The following is a 27,416-nucleotide window of genomic DNA, read 5'->3' as shown; positions in this document are numbered from 1 at the left end:
TATGTGGGGCCTGAGGATTGGCTGAAATGGGTGCCATGTATAGCATGGATTCTGGAATAGGCTCTCCATGTAGCAGATCCTGGACTAGCCAGACTGTGTACCACACTATACCTGGTGCCTGTTCCCGAGTCCTCACTACATATGATACCCTCCACCGCTGGCTAGTCCAGGACTGCACCACATGTGGTGCCTGCTCCAGGCAATCTGGGACCCATGCTGCACTTAATGCCTGTGGGTACCGTGCGAGTCCCAGACTGGCTGAAGTGGGCACCATGTGCACTGCATGTCCTGGATCAGGCCAAGCATGAAGCACAGATCCCACAGCAGCTGGAATGGGTGCTTTAATGTCTCAGGCTGGATCCAACCTGTTGCTTGCATCTTTGGCACCCCTATGGTATATATAAACAAACCAGTGATGGTAAGTTTAGCTCAGTAGCTATGAACAGGTTGCCAGTGGTGTGTAAGAATCATAGTAGAAGGATCAAGTGCTAAGAGATTTTGGAGGATGCAGTAAGAGCTTTGTTTACCAGAGACAGCATTTGAAAGGCAGGTATGCAGGAAGCCCAAAGATGCTCACAGAAGAAACCACAAAAAAGGTGATTTAGAGCTTAAATACCCACTAAAGGATTCTTGCAGGCTCCCTTGGAAGTTGCACAAAACAAGAGCTTTGATGGCATGACTCATTGCTTTCATGTCTAAATTGTCTCGTCTAAATTATAAATCCTTCAGGAACTTTGGCGCTGTGGACTCACGCTCCCTGCTCTTCCACTAAAGCAATTAACACTCTAATACTGTTACACTTGTGTACATAAACGTATACTTCATAAACTTGATGTTAGGTTGTCTTAACACGGGACCAGTGATGCAGCAGTGAATTAGACAGGGCATACTAAGCATACACCATTTTCTAATACAGCTTATTTACCTTTGTCCTCCACATTTTGCCATGAATATGTTGGGACATAGTTAAATGGAGTTGAAGCAAGCTGGGCAGCATGTGCAAAGTCTCTTGTGTTATTTGGACTAGGTGCCAGTGTTTTATTGCTACCCGGTACAGTCCATCCTGTGGAGTCATCCATCAAGAACTCTGTTGTCTGAGTGCCTTCCTACACAAGAGAGGGTGAAAAAAAAACCCAACAAAGCAACATTTCTCAGGTAGTTAAAATAAGCCTGCAAGGCTCACTCTTCATGAAGAAGTTTCCCATACTTTTGTAGTTAATCCTGAAGCAGCAATGTTTTTAACAAATAATCACAAATGGAAAAGCTGGTCTGTTCTGACCTCCTTTAGACAGAAATAAAGCCTCCCATTGCTAGAGAAGCCACCATGACAGTCTCTGAAAATTCTTGAATCCTGCCTAATTCCCAAGCTTACCTATATAGACAAAGGCAAACAGCAACCTTAGTGAGGCTCTACAGCCACCACTTGACTACATCAGTCACTGAAGTACTGTTGGACTTATCCATACAGAGAGCAGCCTGAGAGCTTTGCACATGGCTGGCCATCCTCAGAGGTAGCCATCATCAGTGTTACCAGAAGTTATAGCCAACAGCTTCAAAATTTAATCCTTATGAATTTTGTGGGAAGGAAAGGAGAGGAAAACCAGGAAGAGCAGAGCAGAATTCCTGTGTAGTGATTTGAGCTAGTTAGTATAGAACATAATAATGAATGACAATTGCTTTGTAAACTATAGTCTGTATGTGTAGGCAAATGAGTGTGATGAGTGTAGAGTGAATGGAAAGATATTGAAAGAACAATGTGCAGACAAACAAGTGGTCCAATAAATTAAACCACTTCCACGATCCCCTAATATTTGTTAAAATTAGCTTGTACTTACTTTTAATGGTGCAGCACATGCAGTTGAGAGACATTTTCCAAGGGCTCCGACCTCTGTAGTTTTGTTTTTATGCTGTGGGACACTAACAGAAATTGCTTTTTAAAAAAGATTTTTTAGTAGAACCTTCACAAGAAAGAGCAACCAGAATGGAGAATTACAGACTAATTGCATTGAAAGTTAAGAATCAGAGATGTTCATAATGGTCTCAACAGATATAAAAATACTACTAATAAAAATCTGTCCCTAGTCACTGGGGAAGCCATGCAATTATGACAGTCACTATGATTATACTCAACATGGTTTCAGCTATACCACAGAGGAGCAGTTAGAACGGAGTGCCAAAAACACCTTGACTTGTTGGTGTGCCAGGGGCTGATGGCGGGGAAACCCACGAGAGGCCCAATCCTTGTTGTGGCAGTACAGCACCAGCTCCTTCCCTGCCATCCGCCCCGAGGTGCACATGCCAAGCAAAATGCCTTCCATGCTCTGGCACCCATGCCAGGGTTGCCTACCCCTGAGTTAGAACTTCCCATAGATCACAATTTCTGTAAGAGTCCTAAACTGCAAAGATTAAAGCCCCCTGTGATGGCACCGACAGCCATCATAGCACAACACTAACCCAACAGACAACCCGTAAGAAAGGCATTTCCATTTGTGACTAGCTTCTCCTTACCGGCTGTTCTCTTTTTCAGGCTCATCTTCAAAGATGGAAAATGCAGGTGTAACAGGTGCAAAATCATTAGCTCTCATGCTTCTACAAGTCTCTGAAAGTCAAAGAGAAGTCAATGATGTTTTGACTTTATCTAAACAGTACACCATCCTACTGCAAGTAATTTTAGCTACTCCAACGGGAACTAGCCCGTGTCTATTCCTTACATGAAGAGTGTAGGATTATCTTGCCAATTGTAGGAGTAATATACCCTTTAAATATTATATAGATATGCTTTGTGGGTCAGTTTAGTTAAAACTAGTTCTAATATGAACTCTAATGAGTTCTAATGCGAATGCAAAGGAAAGCATACAGGCAACGGAAAAATGGGCAAATCACCAAGCAAGTGTACCAGGAAATAGCAAGAACAGGGACAAAAATCAGGAAGGCAAAGATAAAGAGTGAGTTGGTAAGGGGGGTTAAAGAGAACAAGAAGAGGTTATACAAGTATGTTGGTGAGAAAAGAAGGACCAAAGAAGCTTTGGGTCTACTGTAAAACAGTCAGGAGAAACTCTTAACAGAAGAGGTAGAGAGCAGACCTACTCAACAGCTACTTTGCTCAGTCTTCACAAAAATTAAGCTGCAGCCAGACACCCTATAAAGTGTATCTGGATAAGGAGGGGGGCAAGCTGAGGGAAGAGATTACAAAATATACGGTCAGACCTTTTGTGGGGTCTGAATGAATTCAAGTCAGCGGAGCCTGATGAACGTCACTCCACGGTACTGAAGGAACTGGCACAGCAGATCTCAGAGTCCTTGGTAATGATCTTCATGAAGTTGTGGAGACAGGTCAAGTCCCAGAGGACTGAAAAAGTGCCAGCACAGTGCCCCTCCTTACAAAAAGCAAAAAGGAGGACCCAGGGACCTACAGACAAGTTAGCCTCACCTCAATACCCGGAAAGTTACTGGAGCATATCATAAGGAAGGCCATTTGTACGCATCTGGGAAGAGAAAAAGCTGATCGCAAGCAGCCAGCCTGGATTCACTAACAACAAATTGTGTCAAACAAACTTGATCTCCTTCTTTGACTAAGTAAATACTTGGGCAGATGAAGGGAATACTGTGGATATAGTGTATTTGGACTTCAGCAAGGCTTTTGACAAGATCCCACATGACATTCTCATAAACAAAATTGGAGAAATGTGGGCTGGATAAAACTACTATAAAGTGGATGGATAATTGGCTCAATAGCAACACGCAAGAGGTAATTAATAATAGATCCATGTCAGAATGGCAGGCTTGGAGTGGAGTGTCCCAGGAGTCTGTCCTGGCCCAGTGCTGTTCAATGTGTTTATTAATGATCTGGATGCTGGCATAGAAAGCTTCTTGAGCACATTTGGAGATTAAATGGAAACGGAAAGGATTGTGAACACGCTGGAAGATGGGAGTGCAATTCAGAAAGATCCTGACAGATTGGAAAGCTCAGCTGAAGCTAACTGAATGAAGATCAATGCTGAGAAATGCAACGTGCTACACACCTTGGGAAGAACAATCAAAAATAAAATTCAAAACAGGTGACAACTGGATGTATGGCAGCACTACGGTGAAGAATCTAGGAGTCTTGATAGATCAGACTCAGTGTGAATTTGCAGTGTAATGCATATGCACAAAAGGAGAATGCAGTTTTGGGGTGCATCAACAGAAACATTAGGTGAAAGATACACAAGATGATAATGCTCCTAATCAACACTAATTATTCATAGAGACATAGATTGTAAGGCCAGAAGAGTCCACGGAAGATCATTGGGTCTAGCCCCCTGCACCAGGCAGGAAAGACAAGTGGGGTCAGGTGCCCCTAGCAAGATGATTATCCAGTCTCCTCTTGAAGATTTCCAGGGCAGGTGATTGCACCCCTTCTGGGAGGGAGGTTATTTCAGTCTGGACACCCTGACTGTGAAGAATTTTTTTTCCTAATGTTGAGCCTGAAATGGTCTTCCAGGAATTTGTGGCCATTACTCCTGGTTCTCCCCAAGGGTGCCCCGGTGAATAGTTGTTCACCGAGCCCCTGATGTACTCCCCTGATGTAGCGGTAAACTGCTATCAAGTTCCCTCTCAGCCTTTTCTTTTTCAGGCTGAAGAGCCCAAGGTCCCTCAGCCTTTCCTTGTATGGCCTGCTGTGCAAGCCTCGAATCATACAGGTGGCTCTTCTCTGGACTCTCTCAAGTTGTACCACACCCTTGTTAAAGTGTGGCACCCAGAACTGGATGCAGTACTCCAGTTGGGGTCTCACCAGTGCCGATTAGAATGGGAGAATCATTTCCTTGGTTTTGTTGGAGATGCATCAATTGATGCATGCCAGAGTATTATTTGCTCTGCTGGCAACAGAGTCGTACTGCCAGCTCATATTCATGCTGTGGTGTATTATTACCCCCAGGTCTCTTTCATTCATAGTGCTGGCCAGGCTGGCATTGCCAAGCCTGTAGGTGTGTAGGGGATTGTTTATCTCCAGGTGGAGCACTTACATTTCTCAACATTGAACTTCATCTGGTTCTGACTCACCCAACTTGCCAGCCTGTCTAGATCCGCCTGTATCTGTAGCCTCTTTAAGTGTGACCACACTTCCCCATAACTTAGTGTCACCTGCAAACTTGGCCAGTGAGCTCTTCACCCCCGCATCCAAATCACTGATGAACATGTTGAAAAGCACAGGACTAAGCATCGACCCCTGCAGAACACTGCTGCCCACTTCTTGCCAAGAAAACACAGTTCCGTTCATTACGACTCTCTGGGTCCTACCCCACAGACAGCTTTGTACCCACCTAATTGTTGCAGTTAAGTCCACTATCTTCCAATTTTCTCGCAAGAACATCATGGGATACTAGATCAAAGGCTTTTAGGAAATCAAGGTATACAACACCCATCACTTCTCCCTTATCCCGGTGGCGAGTTACTCAATCGTAAAAGGAGATGAGGTTGGTAAGACAAGACCTATCCGCGACAAAGCCATGTTGGCCGTCATTCAGAATCCTACCTTCTGCAAGCCTGTTGCATATAGACTCCTTAATGTTTTTTCCAGATTTTCCCTGGGATAGAAGTTAGGCTAATTGGCCTATAGTTACCTGGGTCCTCCCTCCTCCCCGTCTTGAAGATGGGCACAACATAGGCCCTCTTCCAGTCCTCAGGGACCTCTCTGGAGCGCCACAAGTTTTGGAACAGTTTCCTCAAGGGCTCCACGATGATGTCAGTCAGCTCCCTCAGCACCCTTGGATGGAGTTCACCTGGTCCTGATGACTTATATATGTCTAATTCCTTTAACTGATCACACACCAGTTCTGTGGGAACAATAGGGAGGCAGTCATTTCTGCCCTGCTCATTCTGCACCCGATGTGGCATGATTTTCCCCGTGGCATGGTGAAACACCGAGGTAAAGTAGTTATTCAGGAGTTCAGTTTTCTCCTGAGTGTCAGTAACCAGCTGCCCTGAGATGTTGAGCAGTGTGGCCCCACACTCCCATTTGCTTTCCTCTCGTTCCCTATGTACCTAAAGGAGGACTTTTTGTTGTCCTTGATTCCCGTTGCTAATCTAAGTTCAGTCGCTGCCTTAGCCTTTCTACTTGGTTCCCTACAATTGCAGGCTGTTGGTGTAGTTTTCCTTGAGGCCTGTCCCCAGCTTCCATTGTTCGTAAACCTCTTTCTTCTTTGTAAGGAGGACTGTCCTTTCCCAGTTTAGTCCAGAGGGCTTCCCAGCCCTTCTGCTGCCCTTTTTCTGCATGGAAATTACTTCCTTTGTGTTTCAAGGATCATGTCCTTAAGAAGCAACCACTCTTCATGCGCATCTTTTGCCTTTGGTCCCTGGTCCCACAGCACTTGCCCTGCTAGCGACCTGAGCTTGTTGAAATGTGCATTTTTAAAGTCCAAGACTTGAACCCTGCTATCCAATTTGTCTGCCTTATGATGGACAGCAAACGTGATGGTTTCATGGTCACTGTCGTCCAGGCTACCCTCTGTTTTTAAGTCAGTGACCAGGTCATCTCCTTTGGCCAGGACCAAGTCTAGAAGAGCATTAGGCATCACCCAGAGTGCTGCGTGCAGTTTTGGGCTCCATATTCCAAAAAGGATGGGAAGAAGTTGGAGAGGATCCAGACATGGATGACAAAGTTCTTGGAAAGTAAGTCATATGAGGAGAGGCTGAAGGAGCTAGGCGTGTTCAGCTTACATAAAAGGCCCTTAAAGAGGAGACATGATAGCAGTCTTCAAATACTTGAAGAACTGCTATAAAAAGAAAGAGAACACTTTTTCTCTCTTTCTGTGGAGAGTAGGACATGGACCCATGGCTTGAAGTTGCAGCAAAATAGCTTTAGATTGGATGTGAGGAAAAACTTCACTGTTACAGCAGTGAGGCAGTGGAACTTAGGGAACTAGTGGACTCTGCATCACTGGAGGTGTTCAAGAAGAGGATGGAGAGCCACTGGTAGAGGATGATCTAGGCATAGCTATGTCTGTGTTCTACTATGGGTATTTCCCATGCTCCTGGCCTTTGCTGTTTGCCCCCTACCCCTTTCTGCTATGTATGTCAGCGTTTGTAAGCCTTCCTCAGTGGCATTGGGTGTTGGCTGCAGCCAAGGCTTGGGATTTTGACTGAGGTGTGTCTGTGCTCCTGCTGGGACTTAAACCCAGAGGTTTCTGCTCAAGATCAGACTGATCACCATATCTGGAGTTAGGAAGAAATTTTACTCCATGGTCAGATTGGTATGGACTATGGGGGTTTTTGCTTTCCTCTAGCAGGGAGTGTGGCCCTCTACCCAGGACCTCTTGAACATATATTAACAATTAAATAGAACTATTAACTATCAAACAGAAGCAGGATGTTGGCTGTCATGGTTCTCCTGCCTTACCTGTAGCAGTATAGGGTGTTGTCTTGTGCTGTGTCAGGTTTGATGGTAGTTTTATGAAGAGTTTAGATTATAGATTTGTATAGGATGGTTTGGATAGGGATCATCCTGCCTCAAGCAGAGGGTTGGACTAGATGATCTCTAATGCTCACTTCCAGTTCTACTACTCTGTGATGTGATTTTATGATGATGATGATTCCCTTCCCGCCCCCAAGGGAAGTCATTACAGATTTGACACTACCACTCACTAGAGCAGGGGAGGGCAAAATATGGCCCGTGGGCTGGATACAGCCTGCCAGACCATTCTATCCAGCCCGTGGGGACCATAAAAAATTTTGAAAATTAATATTTATCTGCCCCTACCTCCTGTCAAATATGACAGAAGCCAGAGGCACTAGGACCCAGGGAAAGCACCGGCATGCTCCTGCAACAGCAGGGCCTGCTTGGCTGGGCCCTCCAAGCTGGAAACACCTGTCTAGCAGGCGGACCGCAGGGATCACCCCCATCCTCAGGGCCAGGCCAGCTCCTGCTGAGGCCCATGATCCAGCCATGCAGCCAGGAGCTGGCGGGCAGGCAGGTAAGTGATGGTGGGGTAGTGGAGGGGAGCGGCGTGGGGGGCCACTGCCGGTGGGGCCCAGAGCAAGGTGGTAGGAGCAACGGTGGAGGTTAGCAGGGGTCTGTGGAAGTGGGCTGGGCTGCACCAGGGAGAGGGGAGGGCTCACCCGGCTCCACAGAGCTCCTGCCAGCCGGAACCCCGTGCTCCTGCCACCCTGTTCTGGACCCCACTGGCCCTGGGATACCGGTGCAGGCCCTCTGCTCCTGCCCGGCTGCTGCTGGCTCCCACATGCCCGCTCATTCCCAGTGCCCCCGCCCCACGGTACAGGTGGGGACAAGCACACAGCCCTGACCCCTGCGCCCTGCACTTGCCTGTCTGGGCTGAGCAGCAGTGGCGGGGATGGTGCTCAGCACGGGAGAAAAGTGCCCTGCCCTGCTGTCACTCCTTGCTGCAGCCAGCCAGAGCCCATGCAGGGCTGTCCTGCCTCTCCACCTCGTCATTGGAGAGTAAGCACAGGTAGCCCCAAGTAGGATCCAAGTGGTTGCAGCACAGGGCAGTGGCCACAGGGAGAGGGAGTGGCAGCTTTTCCCCGCTGTGCTAAGCACCATTTTGTTCCCTGCCGCTGCTGCTACCCAGGCCCCGCACCAGCTCTGGGTTGCTTGTTGGGGCTGAGCTGCGGCAGTAGCAGCTGGGCACAAACTGGAGGAATGCGGCCACCCCCACTCATTGCTGCTGGGCAACGTTTGCTGCTGCTGCCTGCCTGGAGCTTGCGCTGCACTAGGCTGCGGTGCAGCTGCTTCACCACCACCTCTGAGTTGCCCTGTGGCTGCTCCACATGGGCACTGCTGCCATGCCAAACAGCACGGGGCCCAAGTAGCAGCAGTGGCAGGGAACTAACTGGTGCTCAACGCGGGGGAAAAGCACCGCCCCACCTCCTGTGTTTGGTGCCCCATATTGCAGCTACTCAGAGCCCGCACAGGGCTGCCTGTGCCTGCTCTCCATTGCCACCATTGCCCTGTGGCCATGTGGAGCAGTCGCTGGGCAGCACAAGTGACGCAGCAGAGGGACAGGACAGCTCTACATGGGCTCTGGCCAGCTGCAGCAGGGAGTGCCGGCAGTGGGGGCTTTTCTCTTGTGCCGAGTACCATCCCCACCACCACTGCTCAGACCAGATGGGCAAGTGCGGGGTCAGGGCTGTGCAGTCGCCCCCGCCTGTACCATGGGGCTGGAGTGGGGGCATGTGAGAGCCAGAAGCAGCCGGGCGGGAGCGCAAGGCCCACGCCACTGTCCCAGAGCCAGCACCTGCGGGGTGCAGAGCACGGCGGCAGGAGCGTGGGGTCCTGGCTGGCAGGGGTTCTATAGAGCCAGGTCAGCTGCCCATCTCCCACCTGGTGCAGCCCATTCCAGCTCCATAGACCCCTGCCAGCCCATACTCTGCACTCCTGCTGCCCCATTCTGGGCCCCGCTGGCACCAGCGCTGCACACTGATGCAGGCCCAATGCTCCTGCACACTGCTTTCTTCCACTCCCCACCTTGCTGCTTTCCCCACTTTCCTGCCCGCCAGCCACTTTGCACAACATGGCTCCCATACCCACACACACATCCCCCAAGCCCCCATATGCAATCACTTCTGCATATACAGCACAAACACACACAAATCAGAACAAAAATATATTTGTTAATTAAATTAAAATATATTATTATGGGCATTTAATTTTTAGTATGTAATTTGGTTTTTTCCCCTAAGATGGAAAACCCTCTCACCAAAGGAGTATTTCCAGGGGCAAGGGGAGGGACTTCTGCTGGCAGAAGTCAGAGGTTAGGGGCTGGACTTCTGGTCCCAAGATGGCAACCAGGGAGTGGGGCACCTGTCAAGGGGTGGGGCTACCCAAGCAGCCCTAGATAGCTTGCCAAAATTTGGTAAGCAGCCCTCCAGCAGAAATAATTGCCTACCCCTGCACTAGGGGGAGAATCAGGCAATCTGAGAAACCCAGAAGAAAGCCACTTTGAGTGCCAGAGTGGGGATGGAGAAAACAAACACTTCACACAGCTCTAGAGCACTGTATACCTGGAGACAGGAGCTCTTATGGCAGAAGATAAGGGAACTGCTTTAGAGAAAACACAACAGGTTTGCAAGGAGTGAGGTGGGAAGAAAAGCAGCAAGAGGAGACATTGTCATAAAACAAGGTCTTGCCTGACCACATTTTTCAGCCTTTTACTAGGAGTGTTCTCATACCACACTCAGTAAAATGAATTGGTCATTGCTATTTTAGAGACCATAGGAGTTTGTACGGTTGGTTTCCTCCATTCTAAAACCAGGAATAAGGGCCCACAGCAAAAATCACGACGTCCTCTCCAAAAAACCAATAGTAGGCTGGTTCAGAGACACGTGAACATAGTAAATCTATTTTCTGCACTTCAGCAGGCAAATGCACCATGCTTCTGGTAGATCACCCCTCCACTTACTGAGGATGAACATGTAGCAGAGAACTTTATACGCATCCTAGTCTCCATACAGTCCTCTAACATTCACGGGTGCATCAGTCCAGCACTGATATTGATAAGCAAAAAGGAAAAAGGAAGATGTCTCTTTGAAGAGAAAATGTCGTCAGAATATGAACAAGGACTTTTTCAGAACTGACTGACTTTAGATGCTAGTAAAATATTCATGAAAAGGCAACAGAATTAAGTCCAATGTAGTATGCCCCTGTCCCTGATATTTGTGTAAGACATAACTAAGAGTATTTTTTCTTTTGCTAGACCTTTGCACCAGCATTTAGAGCTTGACAGTAAACAAGACTCATTAAATCCTGAAGGAAGAAGCATCTTTCCCTTTCCATTGCTATAGAAAGAATAATTCTTCCCCTTCAAATAAAGCACATTACCAGTTTAAACTTCAGAGCTGGAGTGAAGCCTTATGGTCAAAAACTGAATGATACATACCACTTTTTCTACAATAGGCCTCAAACATTTCCTTGCTGTCTTCAAGAAGGGAGGTTTCATGCAGGAGGGGAATCTGAAACATATCCATGACAAAACCTAGTAAAAATAAAAAAACCCACCTCAAAGAGTTGCAGAGAAATGACAAGAACAGTAAGATTAAATGCATACTAATCAATGGGCTTTCAGGAATATGCAGTCAATCATCTCATAAAAGATAAGTGGAAAGGGCAGAAAAACCAAATAAACATTTACAGATGAACAGTTATCAATTACTTTCACTTTTTGAAGCTTAAATTGTAACTAGCATTGGATTTCTGAGTGAATTCTATTTATCCCCTTGAATATCCGAAAAAGCCAAAATATGTCCAAGCGACAAACAATTTTTGCTTTGTTTTTTTGCACTTGGAGACACATGAATCAAGGACTGAATCACAGACTTTGTTCCAGAACCTACATTATCCTTTCTTAGGTTATAAAAATATAACATGGGATTTCAATTATACTGCCTTCTATATGACAACAGAATTGTGATCACATTCTATATTTCCTCAATTTATATGTTCTTAAATGAGAATCTTGAGCAGTTATTGAGTCATAATAAGGTGCTTGTTTTCCATTCAGGGGAAACTGATGCTGCAGTTATTCATTTCTTAGCACAACTATTCTGGTCTCACATTTATTGACTCAAACAGAACTGTTCAGCAACTATAGCTACAAAAAGTCTCTCAGACTTTGCACCTGGTAAAAAAAGATAATGGGCATTTCCTTTAGGATTGGGGCTGCTCAGTAAAAGGAGCGATTCCCCGCTTTTATAAAACATTCTGGGTTATGCAACCTATTACAAGTAGAAGATAATTCAGCTGTTTGTGTTAGACATGATTTTCCTTGGCTTTATTATACCCATACTTTCGTTGGCAGCTCCTAGCAACTAAGATTTTAACAGGTCAAGGTTAAATTCTGGTTCTACTAAAGACTGAGGCAGTTAGCTGAAGCCAAACAGGGTAGATTTGCACCATATAGATTTACTCAGGGCATGTCTACATGTTCATTACTGTGCTTTAGGTAATGCACATTACATCTCATACCTCCGGGTGCCTGTAGACATGATGCAAGGCTGCACCGAAGCACATCGGTGCAGATTCGATTAATCAGTTGAACCAGAGTTTTACCTGACCTGTTATAATCTTAGTTGCTAGAAGCTGACCACAAAAGTATGGACACAATAAAGCCAAGGAAAAACATGTATACTAGCACAAGCAGCTGAATTATCTTTCACGTGCAACAGGTTGCATAACCTAGAACAAGATATGTTCTCAATGTTTTATAAAGGGGAGGAATTGTTCCTTCTACTGAACAGAACTGATTATTCAAGGTTGCTGTAACATGGCAATTACCATGATCCAGCCAGCCTCCACATCTTGTGCATCAGCATCCCTACACTTCAAAATGGCACTGGGGCGCTTGAACTAAAGCTTGACAGAAGACGCTGTGGCACTTTAATTAGAGTGGCTCTTGGAGCCGCTCTAATTAAAGCGCCCCCCACCCCCGAAGCATGTGTAGAAGTGTCCTCCATTGTGAGGCATTAGAAAAATGCACATTAGCTAAAGAGCATGGTTTTTTCCTGATGCTTTAATGCACATTAAAATAGGCTAATGCGTATTAAAACACGTGTAGACATGCCCCAAGATGTATAGCATAAACTTTCATGAGCCTAAGCTCACTTTATCAGATGCTGTGAAAGGACATGCACAAAGCAGTGAAGTCTGTCATCAACTCAACTAGAACCAGGTTGTCATCTAATATACTTACCCAGTGCTTCTTTAGTATGAACGGTGGGCGATGGTTGTACTTTGAATGGCGTTGCCTGCATTACTCCTCCCAGGGAGGTGTTTGGTGTGATTTGAGCGGTATTTCCAAAAACAAATGGAGAATGTCCAACTTTAGGTACTAGAAACAGAAATGTTCAACAAATGCTCAATTTTATGATTTCTAACTGGCTGGTAGCAAGTAATGTTCTAAGACTATTTTACTGTCAGGGGGTACTTGAGAAGGTGTTAGGGGGAATACGCAGGCTGGCGAGGACGGAGCGCCGCCACGCACCATCCCATGCAGGTGCTGCCCACCTCGCTGGACGTGGGGGAAGTTCGCACAGGGTGGCTGCTGCTGCTTTGCATCCAGCCACCCCCTCCATCCAGCCACCAGGGGTACACTGATCCAAAAAAGGTTGAAAACCCCTGCTCCAAGTAGAATTATGGTACGTTTCAGAGAGGTGTAAAGCTGGATGGAATTATCATCTGACCTAGTTTGATTTCCTGTCTATCACAGGCCATTACATTTCACCCAAATATCCTTATTATAAGCACCAAAACTTTAATTAGATGAAAGTATTTCAGTCCATGGGAGACCAAATAAACTACAATAAAAGCTTTGTTATCTGGCACCTACAGGGAATGGAGGGTGCCAGATAACAAAATATGCCAGATAACTGAGTGGCCTGAACAGGCATCTTTGCCTGTTCGGGCCGCCGCCTGTGCTGCCGCGTCTGGGGTGTTGCTGCCCTCCTGCCGCGTTGCCACCCTTCCTGCGGGCACCAAGGGACAGGGAGGGGGGACCCACGCAGCCTGCTATGGCCCCGGGCCATGCGGGCTCCGCAAAACCAGAAGTGCCACAGCGGGCACTTTTGGTTTCACTTTCCCCTTACAAGATGGCATGCCAGTTAACAGAGCATGCCAGCTCGTAAGGTGCCGGTTAACACAGCTTTTGCTGTATTATGTGCTAGACGTAACAGGAGAGGCTGACATGTCACTAGCACTCAGAGACCTTTTCGTGGCAGAAAAATAGAGAAAATATGCCTTGATGATGTCAGCAGTTGAGTGACATCCAATGCTGCAAAGGAAGGAAGCCAAAACAAAAAACAAAGCCAAACCACAGTGTTTCCAAGACCCTTTCCAAAGCTGATAAATCAGCCTGGCGCAGAGTAAAGATGCCAGATACCCAAGAAGGGATTTTCTGTGCTACCTCAGACAACTGAACACCCCATGCAATGTCCTCCCCAGCTCTGATCAACCATAGCATAAGAAAAAGGACAAGAGAAATACAATTGTGTATCAGGAAAACAAAAACAAAAACCCAAACCTTCCCAATGCTTACAGGTTATGAGATGAATCCCCAAAGCATGGAGTTTGATAACTGCTCTCTCAACACAGAGCAAGAAGTGTTATAGAATTAGAGAAGAGTAGAGCTGGAAAAGACCACAAGAAATCATGTAGCCCCATGCTCTGCACTGAGACAAATATACCTACACAGTATTCATCAGATGTGTCCAATCTGTTCTTAAAACCTCCAACAAGGAAACTTAATGAAATTCACAGGCTAAATTAAAGCAGCTCTTAGCTTATCACCCTGACTGGCAAGATACTACAGTATTAGTCTTTGAACAGTTGCATTCAACTTTGAAATAAGATGCAATTTTCTTGCTATGAAGCTCCAAAAAGTAAGATGCCATTTTATGTCTGATGAGTTAATTTTGTTCAACTATGAACAAAGATTAAATTACGCCTTTAAGAATGTGTTAAATATTGTTAGCTCCAAAACAGGAAGTCCTAAACTCACCAAGATTAGAAACAGCATAGTATATTCCCCCCAAGCCAAATATGCAACCTGAAATAGGATCACCATTTCTATAAAACTGTTAATTTACCTTCCTTTGTTTCTGTACAGCCACCTATCTTGGGGCCAGGTGTACTCTTGTTTGAGCGCCTTCAAAGGAAAAAGAAAGAGTATTAGTTTGAAATCTGAGCAAATCTTTAAAAACACCCCTAGTTTAAAGTTGAAGAATTTGCTGTACCATAAGTAGTAACCTCCTTAAAACATCTATTTGGGCCAAATAAAGAATTTTCCCCAGAGAGGAGAGAGAGATTATGGTTAAGGATCCTTACATTTTCACACAGATGCATCTCTCCTACAGTAAAATTCATTCCTGCCCACTAACAGCACTCTTCACAAAATCTATACAGAAAACACCAGCTCATGTACAAGTTGCAATACACATTATAAGATGAGAGAGATATTTAGCCATGTTAGTCTGAAGACAGACAGAAGGAAGGGCCAGGTGGCACCTTAGACACCAACTGATTCAGAAAGGTATGAGCATTCACAGCTGACACCCTACTTCATCAGATGTTATGACAAAGCTTCATAGCATCTGATGAAGTAGTCACCTGCAGAAGCTTATGCTTGTCAGTCTCCAAGATGCCACCCTGCCTTACCTTCTACATGATAGAATGGATTCAAAAGCGCAAACATATCAGTAAACTAATGTAAGCAAGTAGCTTACAAGCTAAAAAAGAGAAGCCGCAGCATTACAAGCTAACAAGAAAGGTTCAAGAAATCAGAAATCTCTTCAACCTTACAAAGTAGAACAAGAGTTCCTTGTTTGCAACCCCATAGAATATCATATTTTCTCACATATAACATACCCCAGAACATAATCCACTTTATTTTTGAAAGGTAGAATGGAGGAAAACATTTTTTCCAGAGCTATGGCAGCATAGAGCAAGGACAGGGCCTAATCTTCAGCTGAATCATTCTTCCTTTCGTGCATAACTAAAGCTGAAACCCTAGCTGCTGCTGAAGACTGGTCTCCATGGGTAGATATATGATTTTGAAAAGACCTAAAGAGTCTGTGAAATAGGAGAGAAACTACGAGTAGCTAACAGACAGCAAAACCGCCCTAAGAAAGGTTAGATGGATTAGTGGTATATAATAAAGACCATTAAAAAGAAGAGACAGTCTTTAATAGCTCTGGAGTGAAAAACAATAAGCCATTAAGTCAATTGACTCCCTCAGCTGCCTGAATAGTAATGCAACAGCTGATGCATTGTGAAGCAGGAATCAAAGCAGGGTCCTTCTATCCCAAGCAGATCAGCTTCCTGCTTAATACATACACCCAAATTTTAGAGGGCAGATTTTGGGAGGACAGGCAAATGTTTTATGAGAAAAATACAGTATTAGAATACAGGGAGCATGCTTCAGCAGGCCTGTGCTTTTGCAGTACTACGCAGGACTTTGCTTTTGCAGTACTACAAAAAAAACCCTGGGTCCTATAAAGAGGGGAACCAGAGTCCAATTTACAAGACAGCTATGAACTTGAACTGGAGGTCAATACAGTGCAAGAAGACCTGGAGAATTGTAATATAATACTTATAATCTACTATACAACACATGTATAATGTTATGATCTTCCAAGCTTTTCTATTGCAATTGTAGAACTTCATGGATAGAATTTCATTTGTATAAATATCCATTGATATTTTATATGGCTTGGATTTTATAACAATGCCTCATATTAAAATCAGGTTTCTAGACTGTATAAAAATGTCAGATATTCATAAAACCTATATTAGGGAACATTCACTCAAAATTTCTAAAATAAAACCTACAGGGGTAGTGGTGAACCCTTCTGGGGAATACAAATTTTGGTGTCTTATGGAATGTTTCCTTAGATGAGGGATCAAGCTTTATTAAAGTTATGCCAAATTCAATGACAATTCTGCTAGTTTCTTTCAACAGCCCACGAAAAGTCTTTTTAATGTTTCTCCTTTCTTAATTCTCTAGCTAAGTGGCTTTCAAACTGTGGGACCCTGGAGTTCTGCAACAGGTCATTAGGGGTTCCAGAGATTGGGGGGTAACAGCATCTGCCATAGGTGTGTTGGGTCGCCTAGCTCCCCATCAGTTCACATGGCCTGGGGAGCCAGGGGTAGGGGTTCTGCAGCAAAAGTGATATGAAAGGGTTCTGTGACTTTAAAGGTGACTAACCAATTAAGTTGTAAAATGGTCACTGTGGCATTGTCATCATGAATACTACAACTTCATGTAGGCTTAGCCAGAAAGGAAACAGTACTAAAATTTATTGCATACAACACGTACTGGTTTCCCCAAAAAACAGCTCCTGGAAACCATAGCATGTGTTATGTGAGAAACAGTAAGAAAGTTTCTGCCTGTTACAGGCACAAGTGAAAGTAAACTCTACACACAACTCAGAGGAAGCAGAAAAATGAGCAAGTCCTGCTCTCTAGTTGCTGCTACTTGGTTACTACCAGGAAAGATGCTTTTTCTTCAAGGTGTGTATTATATTCTGTGGCATGTTATATGTGAGAAGATATGGTTTTCCAAATTAAAACAGAACTGGAAGAGTTAAATTTAACTGAATACTGTAAATAAGATAAAGTTTTGTTCATCTGAAGACTTATAAAAATTGGGGTCTGTGAAAAAAAAAAAAAAACAAACAAAAAGAAAATAGAAAAAGGTCTTCTGCTAATGGCCACCCCTTAAAATAGTATTTTATATTGGATTCAGCCTCCGCAAATGGAATCCTCACTAGGGAATTAAGGTGAGAGGTATGAAGATAAGCTTAGGTTGCAAGAGAAGCCAATTGTATACTAAACATGTTAATTCAGATTAGCATAAGAGCAAGAGAAGCTAACTGCATGGCCTCCCTTACAGGCGTATCAATTGTCTCAGTCAAATTAAATGTAGTTTCCACATATAGAATAAAACAGATTTGGCTTCGTGAATTCCTAGCTAGAATTCTGTAGTCCAGCTATCAAGAGTGCTGAGTAACTGAAGCAAGACTTAAAGTCCACTTGTACATACTGCTGTACAATGTCATGACCATGGGTGAAGTTAGAATGCTCCTGAGTGGGAAGAGACACAGCACTGCTGTTGATGTCAAGTTGTAGTAGACCATTCTGAAGTTCTCCAAGATCCAGTGTAGCTTTGCTTGCATCTTTATTGTCTGCTGCTTCCATTAAGGAGGACAGGGTAGTCTGATGGCCAATAGCTTTAACTGGTTGTGGCACAGGACTAAGAGCTGCTGAAGTACTTGGCGGCAACTGGTCTGGCCCCAAACACCATGAGGTTTGCAGATTTGTAGTTGGATGAGCTACTGCCCAGTCTTGTGGTAGAGATGCATAGGGCACAACAGCTGGATGAAGCTTTGCAAGTAAAAAAAAAAAAAAAAAGTTTTAAAATACACTATTAGAATCTTGAAAACCAAGGTCCGTGTTTGTTTGTTTTATATTTTTATTAACACAAATCATTCAGGGGGGAGAAAAAGAAGAAAACCCATGTTTTCCATAAAATGGTAACTTTTCCTTATGGGAGTGTTTTTAAATGTTCTTTAAACCAAAGTTGTATGCATCTGACATGATTTTCAATATATGAGAGCGCAAAATACTTGCACTAATCTTGATTTCCAAGTTAAGTTTAACTGAATCCATTTAGACTATGATTCAATTGTAAAGTTAGTTTGCTACTCGATAACGAATGCTACTGCTGACTACAGTACATATTTACCTCTGTTCTAGTGGACACAGTCTGCAATGCAGATGCTTCTTCCAACTTTGTTTCCACTGGATCTTTTAACGTTAACAGCCCATTAAGCTGTTCAAATTTCTGATGGAGGAGTTGTAGCTCAAGAAGGGCAGATTCTTTTCTCTTTGCATAGTCTTCTTCCTCTTTTTCTAAAGGGAAAAACATAATACAAGAAGAAGAGCAGGCACATTTTATAGACGTTTTTCACATTGCAAATATTAGAAACTTCAACATAACAGCTTATTTATCTGATTTTATTTATTTTACAGACAACTGCAGTAGCCAAAGGCAAGTAATAATGACTCTGCAAATCTAAAAAAGACAAAGAATTAGAACAAAAACATAGAGCTATGCACATCAGCTTCTCAAGCTAGCCCTACTACAAATTGCTCAACAATAGCCAGCCAATTTTCACAAGATGACATCCAGTCAACTAGGTGGCTACAGGGTGGGCCTACAGCAAATTGGGGAGTGGCTGCAGACCCCCTGTAGCTCCTTCCCAGCAACACCGCTGCCTGGCCTGAGTGCAGCTCGGCCCAGCCCTCACCAGGAAGAGCCCAACACAGCCCCACCAGCCGTGGCATCCAGCCTGCCCTGTGCACATTCGGGGGCACATGCCCCAGTGCCCTCCCACGCATACACGCAGCAGCAGGAGCTGCCACCTCCCTCCCCCTGCCCCCCAGACAAGCCATGGCTCTGTCCCGCACTCTGCCAGGCTGTGCTAAGGGTGGGTGGCACCACTGGGAGACAGCTATTGCAGGGGAGCTATGGCAAATTTTGGGGTGGCTACAGCCCCTCCCGTAGCCCCCTCCCAGCACCGCTGTCTACCCGGAGTGCAGCTCGGCCCAGCCCCTGCTGGGAAGAGCCTGGTGCAGCCCAGGCCCCAGTCTGTAGCAGCATCCCGCCCTGTCTTATGCAGATCTGGGGGCACATGCCCCCCACGCCCTCTCGGGGTGTGCACAGCAGTGAGAGCCGTCCCTCACGTGGCTCAGTCTGGTGTCCCACCCCATCTGGGCAGCCCTTGCCCCCACTGCTGGAGCCTCAACCTGACCGCCCCCCCGCCTTCCCTCACAACATACTTACCAGCCAGACCCAGCTGCTCTCCTGCCCACCTGTGTACTGTGCTGCAGCTGTGTACATGTACGTGGCATTTATCAGCCACATTAAGTCTGAGTAACCCCTAGGATCTTTTTAAGTACCCCTAGGGGTACGCATACCCCCAATTGACAACCACTGCCCTAAACTACCACAGGTAAAGCAGAGGAACAGCAGCCAATGTCCTGCTTTTATAAAATGTTGTCAATATATGCTCAAGATATCCCAGGTAGAGGTCCATGTTCCCACTACAGAGGAAGGCAAAACCCCTACAGTCTGTACCAGTCTGACCACTTGGTAAAATTCCTTCCTGGCCCCATATATGGCAATTGGTCTGACCCTGAGCAGAAGGACAAGACTCTAGCCAGGAACCTCCAGCTTTGATCCCAGCAAGAACACTGGCACACTCCAGTCAGTCTCCAGGCTTGGCTGTAGCCAACACCCAATACTTCTGATGGAGGCTTAAAAACACCTTGATATGTAGTAGAAAGTGGGGGCAATCAGGACGGCCCAGAAGCATGGGAAATATAGATTTATGTTTAGATATTTTTCCTTTGTGAATTTACAGGAGTTTTGTAACACTGATTTGTGAACTGCCTTTATGTTGCTATTAGTAAGCAAGTATCAGTAAGCTGACTTATTCCTTACAAAGGTAATTGTTTCCTATATCCCAAGAAAAAGGTAGGATTTATATTTTTGGGTTTTGCACAGCATATCAAAAGGCAAAATTAAAGTTCTCTAGGTGTCGCTTTTTTGCTGCGGAACACTGTTACTTGGGGTAAACAGTGTAGGTGAAAAGTAATGCATGCTATTACTCTATGGTGCCTATGTATTTGTAGGCTTGAGCTGGATATTTTTTACTCTTAAGTGTAAGATCCAAAAAGAAAAACTTAACCATACATTTAAAAATGAACAAGCTAAAGAGAATACAGAAGTTAATTTATACAATGCCCCCAGGCTTCCGTCAGTGTCATCAATACCACAGATATATCAGCAGAGACCAAGGTAAGGAGTAGCCAGTTGTTTCAAGTACCAATTCCTACCACCATATCAGGAAAAAGTTATGGACAAAAAACAAAATTGCGATGAGTTAAAAAGGGACTTAGTACATGTCAGCTGCTTTGTGGTAACTGCTCACTGGCACACTCCTGAGTGTTGAAAAACTAAACCATAGTATCTTAACCTCAGTGAAACAGGGACAGGCTATTTACTGCAGGTTAATTTTCACTTACTACAGGATAAGTACATTCAAACTGATGGTTACCACAGAACAGCTGACAAAGCAAATCCTTGCCCCCCTTTAATTCATAATAATTTAATCATTTGTCCATATCTAAAGAGGTGGTGTTCCCTCCCCCAAGCAGGCAAGGGGGGGAACATCTGCTATACGTCCCTCCCCAACCCACCCTGCCAAAAATATTCTGTACTGCATATTCTATTCACTGGCAATATTATGAAATACAATCTACTAAACCAGGGGTGTTCAATCCCCAGCCCACAGGCCAGAACTGGCTTGTGACCTTGTGTCATCCAGCCTGTAGAGCTCTCCATGGGTCTGGAAATTTGGCAGTGGGAGAACAGTAGGATTGCTCTTGCAACACCAGATTTCCAGACCCATAGGGAGCCCCAGGCCCTGCTTGCTGAATGAGATGCCCAATCTCAGCACAGGGGGCCAGGCAGGGACAGTGTGCCAGACCCCCAGGGACCTAATTCTGATGTGCTGAACAATGAACAAGACAACAATGAAAAAGAAATGAAATGACCAGCTGCTAACTTTCTATCAAGATGAGGTTTTGAGACATGACTAAAAGGAAGGAGATTGAGAAATACCCTGTTCTTTTTGTCTTCTCAGTCGTTCATATTTCTTGAAATAACGCTTGGCTCTTAGTTCTTCGAAAGAGAGTTCTGAGCCTTCACAAACAAGCTGGCTTTTATTATACATAGCAACCTGCTCATATCCACTGGAGGCTGAAGATGGCTTTGGAAGAACTGCAGACTTGGAAATATATGTAACATATTCTCTATAGGGGAAGCAAGAAAGTGTTCAAGTTAATTGCAAAGAATTAATACGTTTGAAAAATAAATCAAGTATGATTGAGTCTATACTTGTTCTACTTACACTTTTTCTACTTCACCAGAAGAACAGCGAGTTCCAGCAAGCACTGAACCCTAAAAAAAGGAGGGAAAACACACCAACACCATTGACAATCATAACGAATGATGTTCCAGCTCAGTAATCAAGAGGCAAAGAGAGACTGTAATTCCAACCAAGGAAATGAGCACAGATCAGTGCAAGAAAAGAACAGGTTACAGAACATTTAGACAAGAAAGGTCAGGGACGAGCAACCTTTAAGGCAGGGGTGGGCAATATTTCAGCTGGAGGGCTGCTTACCGAGTTTTGGTAAACTGTCAGGGCTGCATGGGTAGCTCCACCTCTTGACAGCTGCCCTGCCCTCTGGTATTCATCTTGTGACCAGAAGTGTAGCAGAAAGCCCCCTTTGTACATTTCCCTTCTGGACACTGATATAACAGAAGCCCCTTCTTGCCTACAACCTTCCCCCACCCCCATTTTGTGCATTTCTTTTCCTTCTCAGTATTGGCAGAGACCTGGCACACACATTGCATGGGTGTGGCAAGGCTCAAAGCAAGCCAGAAAGCTGAAGTGGATTTCTGTAGGAGAAACCTAGAAACTACATCTACATTTTGATTAAGCTCAGTGTCAATAAAGAAAACAAGAGAACTAAAATAGCCACTGCAAAGACTGTAAATATATCCTGGTGCTAATTCACTTACTGTCCCCAGTAGCCTTTGATCCTCACTGCCTTGCATTGCATTTTTATGTTTCTCACAGTGCATTTTCTTTCATATTTCATCTATCTCATCTTTACCATGGCACTTTACAAGTATAAAATATAAAATACAAACTCTTAAGGGATGTACTCCCTGTAGAATGAAGTTACACCCTGGACCATTGTTAAAACTGCATTGAAACTGTAATTGTAAAGTGATAAAATCTGTTGAGTGAATGCAAGTGAATGATGATCATCAGCAGACCCAGGTCCCTGGCCCTGTAGCCCTGGTAGTTGGGGGACCCTTCTGACAGGGCTAGAGGGATTGGGGAGTTGGGGTGGGGGGGGGAGTGGGAGTGAGGGGCCTTCCATTTTAATAATGGATTTTGGGGTTTTTAAAAATCAGAGAATTTGCAATTTTTTTAAAATCGGAAAACCAGAATCCCTGGTCCTCAGTTATGTTCCAGCATAACTTGCTGATCAGTGCAGATAGCACCAAGCCCATTATAATACAGACTAACTATAGACAATGGTATAGATCACCATTGTCCAATTTGGGTGAAGTTTCATCTAATCATTCCAATGTTTCTCATCCCAGCATTTCATAGATTGTTAGGGGCTGGAAGGGATCTTGCAGAGATTGGGTCCAGTCCCCCCACTCTAGGCAGGAAGACAACGAAGGTCAAGTGACCCCAGGGAAATGACTGTCCATTCTCCTCTTGGAAACCTCCAGTGTAGGTGACTGCACCACCTCTGGAGGGAGTTTATTTCGCAGTCTGGACACCCTGACTGTGAAGGAGTTTTTCAAGGTAATAAGCCCGAAGCGGCCTTCCAGGAGTTTGTATCCATCGGTCCTAGTCTTCTCCAGGGGTGCCCTAGTGAACAGCTGTTCACTGAGCTCCTGATGCACTCCTCTGATATAGTGGTAAGCTACTATCAAGTCCCCTCTCAACCATCTCTTCTTTAGGCTAAAGAGGCCCAGGTCCCTCAGCCTTTCCTTGTATGGCTTGCCTTGCAACTCCCTGATCATACGGGTGGCTCTTTTCTGGATCCTCTCAAGTTTTTCCACGTCCTTATTGAAATGCAGCGTCCAGAACTGGATGCAGTACTCCACCGGTACTGAGTACAGCGGGAGTATCACTTGCTTAGTTTTACAAACCCATGCCTTGAGGCTTAGTCAGAGCAGTTTTAGGGCATCCTGTCTTGATCTGAAGACTCCAAATGATGGAGAATCCATCATATCTGCATCCTTTCATGAATTCATGTAATACAGTGGTGCTCAGCCTTTTAGAGCAGCGGGCTGAGTCCTTGCAACTCAGCTGCAATGCGAACCACCACTCTCCAGTGGGGGTAGGGGGAAAGAGAAAGGGGAAGGGAGGGCAGAGAGAGAGACAGAGAGAGACTGCAGCAGAGCTGATCAGCAGTGCAGTGCATGACAGGGGATGTATCAGGCCGAGCTGCTTCCTACTCACTGATCCCCTGTGCCGTGGGCCAGATCCAGCTGCTTCAGGGGATGGGTATGGCCCAGCCTTCAGGCCACAGGGTAAGCACCACTGGTCTAAATGGTAAGTCATGCTCATAACACCATATTCATAACCTAAATTGTCTACTTCAGGCTCATTGCCACTGGGTCCTGTTATGCCTTTGCCTGATGAGTTAAGAAATCTTTTAACAGCTTTTTCACATAGGTACTTGTGGACCAGGAATAAATCACTTCCTAAATGTTTTTGAGTAATTAGGTAGAATTTTTTTTAGTTCTCGCTCTATGCAAGTTTTTACATATTCCAGTTAATTCTTGTAGCTCTTCCTGCACCCTGTCCAGTCTATCAACACTTCAAAAAATTCACACATTAAAAGATCACAAGACCGCAATTACAAGATGGCAAAAGATGAATATAACTGGTGAAAGTATAAAAGCATGCAGCCTGCTAGCTGGTATTTCTGATACTTGAAAATTCAGGAGTTAAGAGGGCTTGTTTCTGTTTTGGTGCTCATTAAATATACTGAAGACATTATTACTACCCATATATGCTAAATAGAATGTTTATTGGAAGGTTTAACTCAGGGAACTTTCACAATATGGAATACAATTTCTCCACCCAATAGGTGTTTAAGGTCCTAAAAGGAATTTATGATCCCCAGACTTTGGAGTCCTGAGCCCATATTTACATGCTTAAGGCACAACCACTAAAACAAGCCATAATCTCTCTCAAATATAAATATTTTATTATAATTACCTGATTTTTGATGAGACATGCTTGATCACCAGGGTCAGGGACATCTTTTGGAGGAGCCATTTGATTTGTAGACTGGGAATTCTGAAGAGGCTGAGCTGCAGATACTAAAAGGACACAATACAGTTGGTGAGTGTAAAAGCTACATAACAAAAAGATAGTCTTTACTATATGTAGGAAAAATCCAGACTTGAGTAGAGTGCTCACCTGTGAGTCTTAGATGGCCTCCTTAGGAGAGGAAAGGAGAAGGAAGGGAGAAAGAACCTGTTTTTCAAATTGGGTGCCCCAGTAACTAAGCTATCTTAAAATCATTAGCTTCCAATTAATAAAGCAACATAGCATTCTTCAGTGAAAAACCTATGGCCCGAGTTATCTTTTCAATTGCAATGATGTGAGACCCAATCAAAACTAGCAAATTAAGGGAGCTGCATATTTTAGCATGGAGGTTTTTTAACAAAGGAATCTCTAGACTTTTGGATGCATATCTGATGCCATGTTACAACTGCAACTTTGCTTCTCACCTGTTATTCTTCAACCTACAAACCCACTGACAGGAAGTGTTTCCATTTATTCGTCCAACAGGAGCATTCCCATATTATTATATAGAGGAAGTCTTAAAACAAGTTCTGGTTGTTTTACTACAGTAGTTTAATTGGATGTGAATGGAAGCTTTTGTTGGATAACTTATTTAAAGGTTGCAGTTGCAATCTTATGCATTGTATTGCATAATGGTAATACTTACTTGCATAACCCTTAGAAGCTGAAGGGGTACTGACAGCAAATATTTCCAATTAACTGACAAGAGGAAGCCTTTAGCAGTTTACTTATGCAAGGTCAAACATTGATGAATGAAACATGACATTAGGAGAAAGAGGACCTAAAGAGAGATGTGGCTATTTATATATACAAATTTAGCTTTCTAGAACACTATCTTGGATTTATTCAAATTAACATGAAGGAAGCCATAATTGAATATTTCATTAGTCTTACCTTGGATCGGAGGAGAATTCTGAAATATGCAACTCTGGAACTGCCTACATTGGAGAGAAACAGGGGGAAAAAAAATCCCTTAGACTTCCATGTATGATGTTCATACTTAAAAACACAACTCTAGAATTCACAGAGAGGGAAGCTTGTTACAAGAGTTATGACTGCATGAGCACACATCCTGCATGCCCATATTCTTAGAGGCCAACATTCCACAGCCCACAGTTCTCATGGAACACTATCAGTCATCTGACTGGTGAGAGACATCACTGCCACGTCTAAAATATACCCTTGAAGTCATGTGCACCTTGGGTGTATGGTAACAAGATCATATAACTTCAGCTATGGCAGCAGTAATTATGTGGCAGAGATGTAAAGAGGGAGGACAGGAAGAGTAACTTAATCTTACAATATATTCTTGTATAGCATGTCTTAGTTTAGAGGGGAAAACTTGTGATTTTGCATGTATTAGAAATGCTTGTGAAGCAAATTACAAGATGAAACAAAAACAGCCTTGGAAGAATGGAGATGCAGATTTTTTTTCTTTCTTTTTTTTATAGTTCCTGATTCAACAAAGGTCAGTCACATGCTTATATATGTACTTCAAGCATGCCAGCAGTCCAATTACAGAAGAATCAACTTTTGTGCTTGAAGTTATATGCATACTTAAGCACCATACTGATTAAATGCTCACAGTGGTTCTAATTCAAGCTGGATTTCAGAAAAACTAAAACAATTAGTTTCTCCACTGGGATACTTTTTATATCATGTATATTTGCTCCTCCCCTTCCCCAATATGTAATCAGCACCATCCAACTGCCTGGATGGCAGATACAGGCCATAACTAAAGCAGTGCCATACAAAGGTATCCAAGCTGGCAACACTGCTGCAAGAAAGAAGTATCAGGGAGGTGTTACTCCATTCAGGGTTCAAATTCATTCAGCAGAGAAAGGAGAGCATCTCTTTCCATTCACTTATGGTTGTATCTTTGAGATGAGCCAACTCAGTCCTCCCCCAAGTAAACAGCTACAATTTCATCTAGACTTATTAGCAAGAAGTTGGACAATCCCATTTTACATTACTGCAGATGAGTATTATTCCATCCTTCACAGCAGATATTAAGAAGTGAACTATTTTTCAGTTTTTAACCTCCTAGCACAGTAGTCAGCAATCCACAGCCCATGGGCAAGAACTAGGCCACAAAGGTGCACAAGCAGAGGAGGGCACCTGACCTGCTTCACAGCACCTAGGCCACCTACTGCTGCCCCAGCTCTTCCTCTCCCATGCTGAGGGCTGCTCTCTCACCCCCACTAGTGCAGTCTCTGTTTCCCATGCTGGTGTGACGGAAATCAGAGGCATACGGTGGCAAGAGTAAGCAGAGGCTGTAGTAGGGGCAGCCTTCAGTATGGGGCAGGGACAGCTGGGGCACTACAGAAGGGACTGGGGGCCTGCAACCATAGTCATGTCACAAGTTGTGGCCTACCATTCATAAAAGGTTGCTGACCCCAGTCCTAAAAGGTAGAACATCGTAGACTGCCACCTGGAGCAAAGATTTCAAGACAGATACTGAATCTGAAGAAGCACACCCATCCTTAAGTAGGTGTTCTTTAACTTAGAACACATGAAGCTAGAAACATTTTACCTCCATCCTTGGTAAAGTCTTTGAAAAGATTATTAAGGCTCATATATGTGAGAGTCCAGCAGGAAAAATTATGCTGAGGGGAAACCAGCATGGGTTCATAGCAGGTAGATCATGCCTGACTAATCTAGTCTCTTTTTATGACCAGGTTACAAAACACCTGGATGCAGAAGTAGGGGTAGATATCGTTTACTTGGACTTCAGGAAGGCCTTCGATATGGTATCCCACCCCATACTGGTGATCAAATTAAGAGGCTGTGACTTGGACGATTACATAGTCCAGTGGGTGGCAAATTGGCTAGAGGGTTGTACCCAGAGAGTGGTGGTGGACAGGTCGGTATTGACCTGGAAGGACGTGGGCTCGGATCAATACTCTTCAGCGACTGATTGGTCCTTGGACCGATACTCTTCAATGTCTTCATCA

General features: G+C 44.4%; 1 protein-coding gene across 1 annotated transcript in view; it reads right to left on the bottom strand.

Annotated features, from left to right (window-relative positions):
- Nucleotides 1–27,416, bottom strand: part of BUB1 (BUB1 mitotic checkpoint serine/threonine kinase) — a 56,040-nt gene that overhangs the window by 18,267 nt on the left and 10,357 nt on the right. The window contains exons 6-17 of the mRNA XM_025205718.1: nucleotides 25,357–25,400; nucleotides 24,370–24,473; nucleotides 21,463–21,512; nucleotides 21,174–21,364; nucleotides 18,231–18,397; nucleotides 17,529–17,869; nucleotides 14,575–14,633; nucleotides 12,684–12,821; nucleotides 10,875–10,970; nucleotides 2,509–2,599; nucleotides 1,836–1,917; nucleotides 926–1,106 (exon numbers count right to left, since the gene is read on the bottom strand). Coding sequence (XP_025061503.1) covers nucleotides 926–1,106; nucleotides 1,836–1,917; nucleotides 2,509–2,599; nucleotides 10,875–10,970; nucleotides 12,684–12,821; nucleotides 14,575–14,633; nucleotides 17,529–17,869; nucleotides 18,231–18,397; nucleotides 21,174–21,364; nucleotides 21,463–21,512; nucleotides 24,370–24,473; nucleotides 25,357–25,400 — 1,544 coding nt within the window. The remainder of the gene's footprint in view (nucleotides 1–925; nucleotides 1,107–1,835; nucleotides 1,918–2,508; nucleotides 2,600–10,874; nucleotides 10,971–12,683; nucleotides 12,822–14,574; nucleotides 14,634–17,528; nucleotides 17,870–18,230; nucleotides 18,398–21,173; nucleotides 21,365–21,462; nucleotides 21,513–24,369; nucleotides 24,474–25,356; nucleotides 25,401–27,416) is intronic.

This window comes from Alligator sinensis, unplaced genomic scaffold, assembly GCF_000455745.1.
Source record: "Alligator sinensis unplaced genomic scaffold, ASM45574v1 scaffold794_1, whole genome shotgun sequence".
Lineage (NCBI taxonomy): Eukaryota > Metazoa > Chordata > Crocodylia > Alligatoridae > Alligator > Alligator sinensis.
Note: the sequence above shows the minus strand (reverse complement) of the source record. Positions and strands in the feature narration are given on the sequence as shown.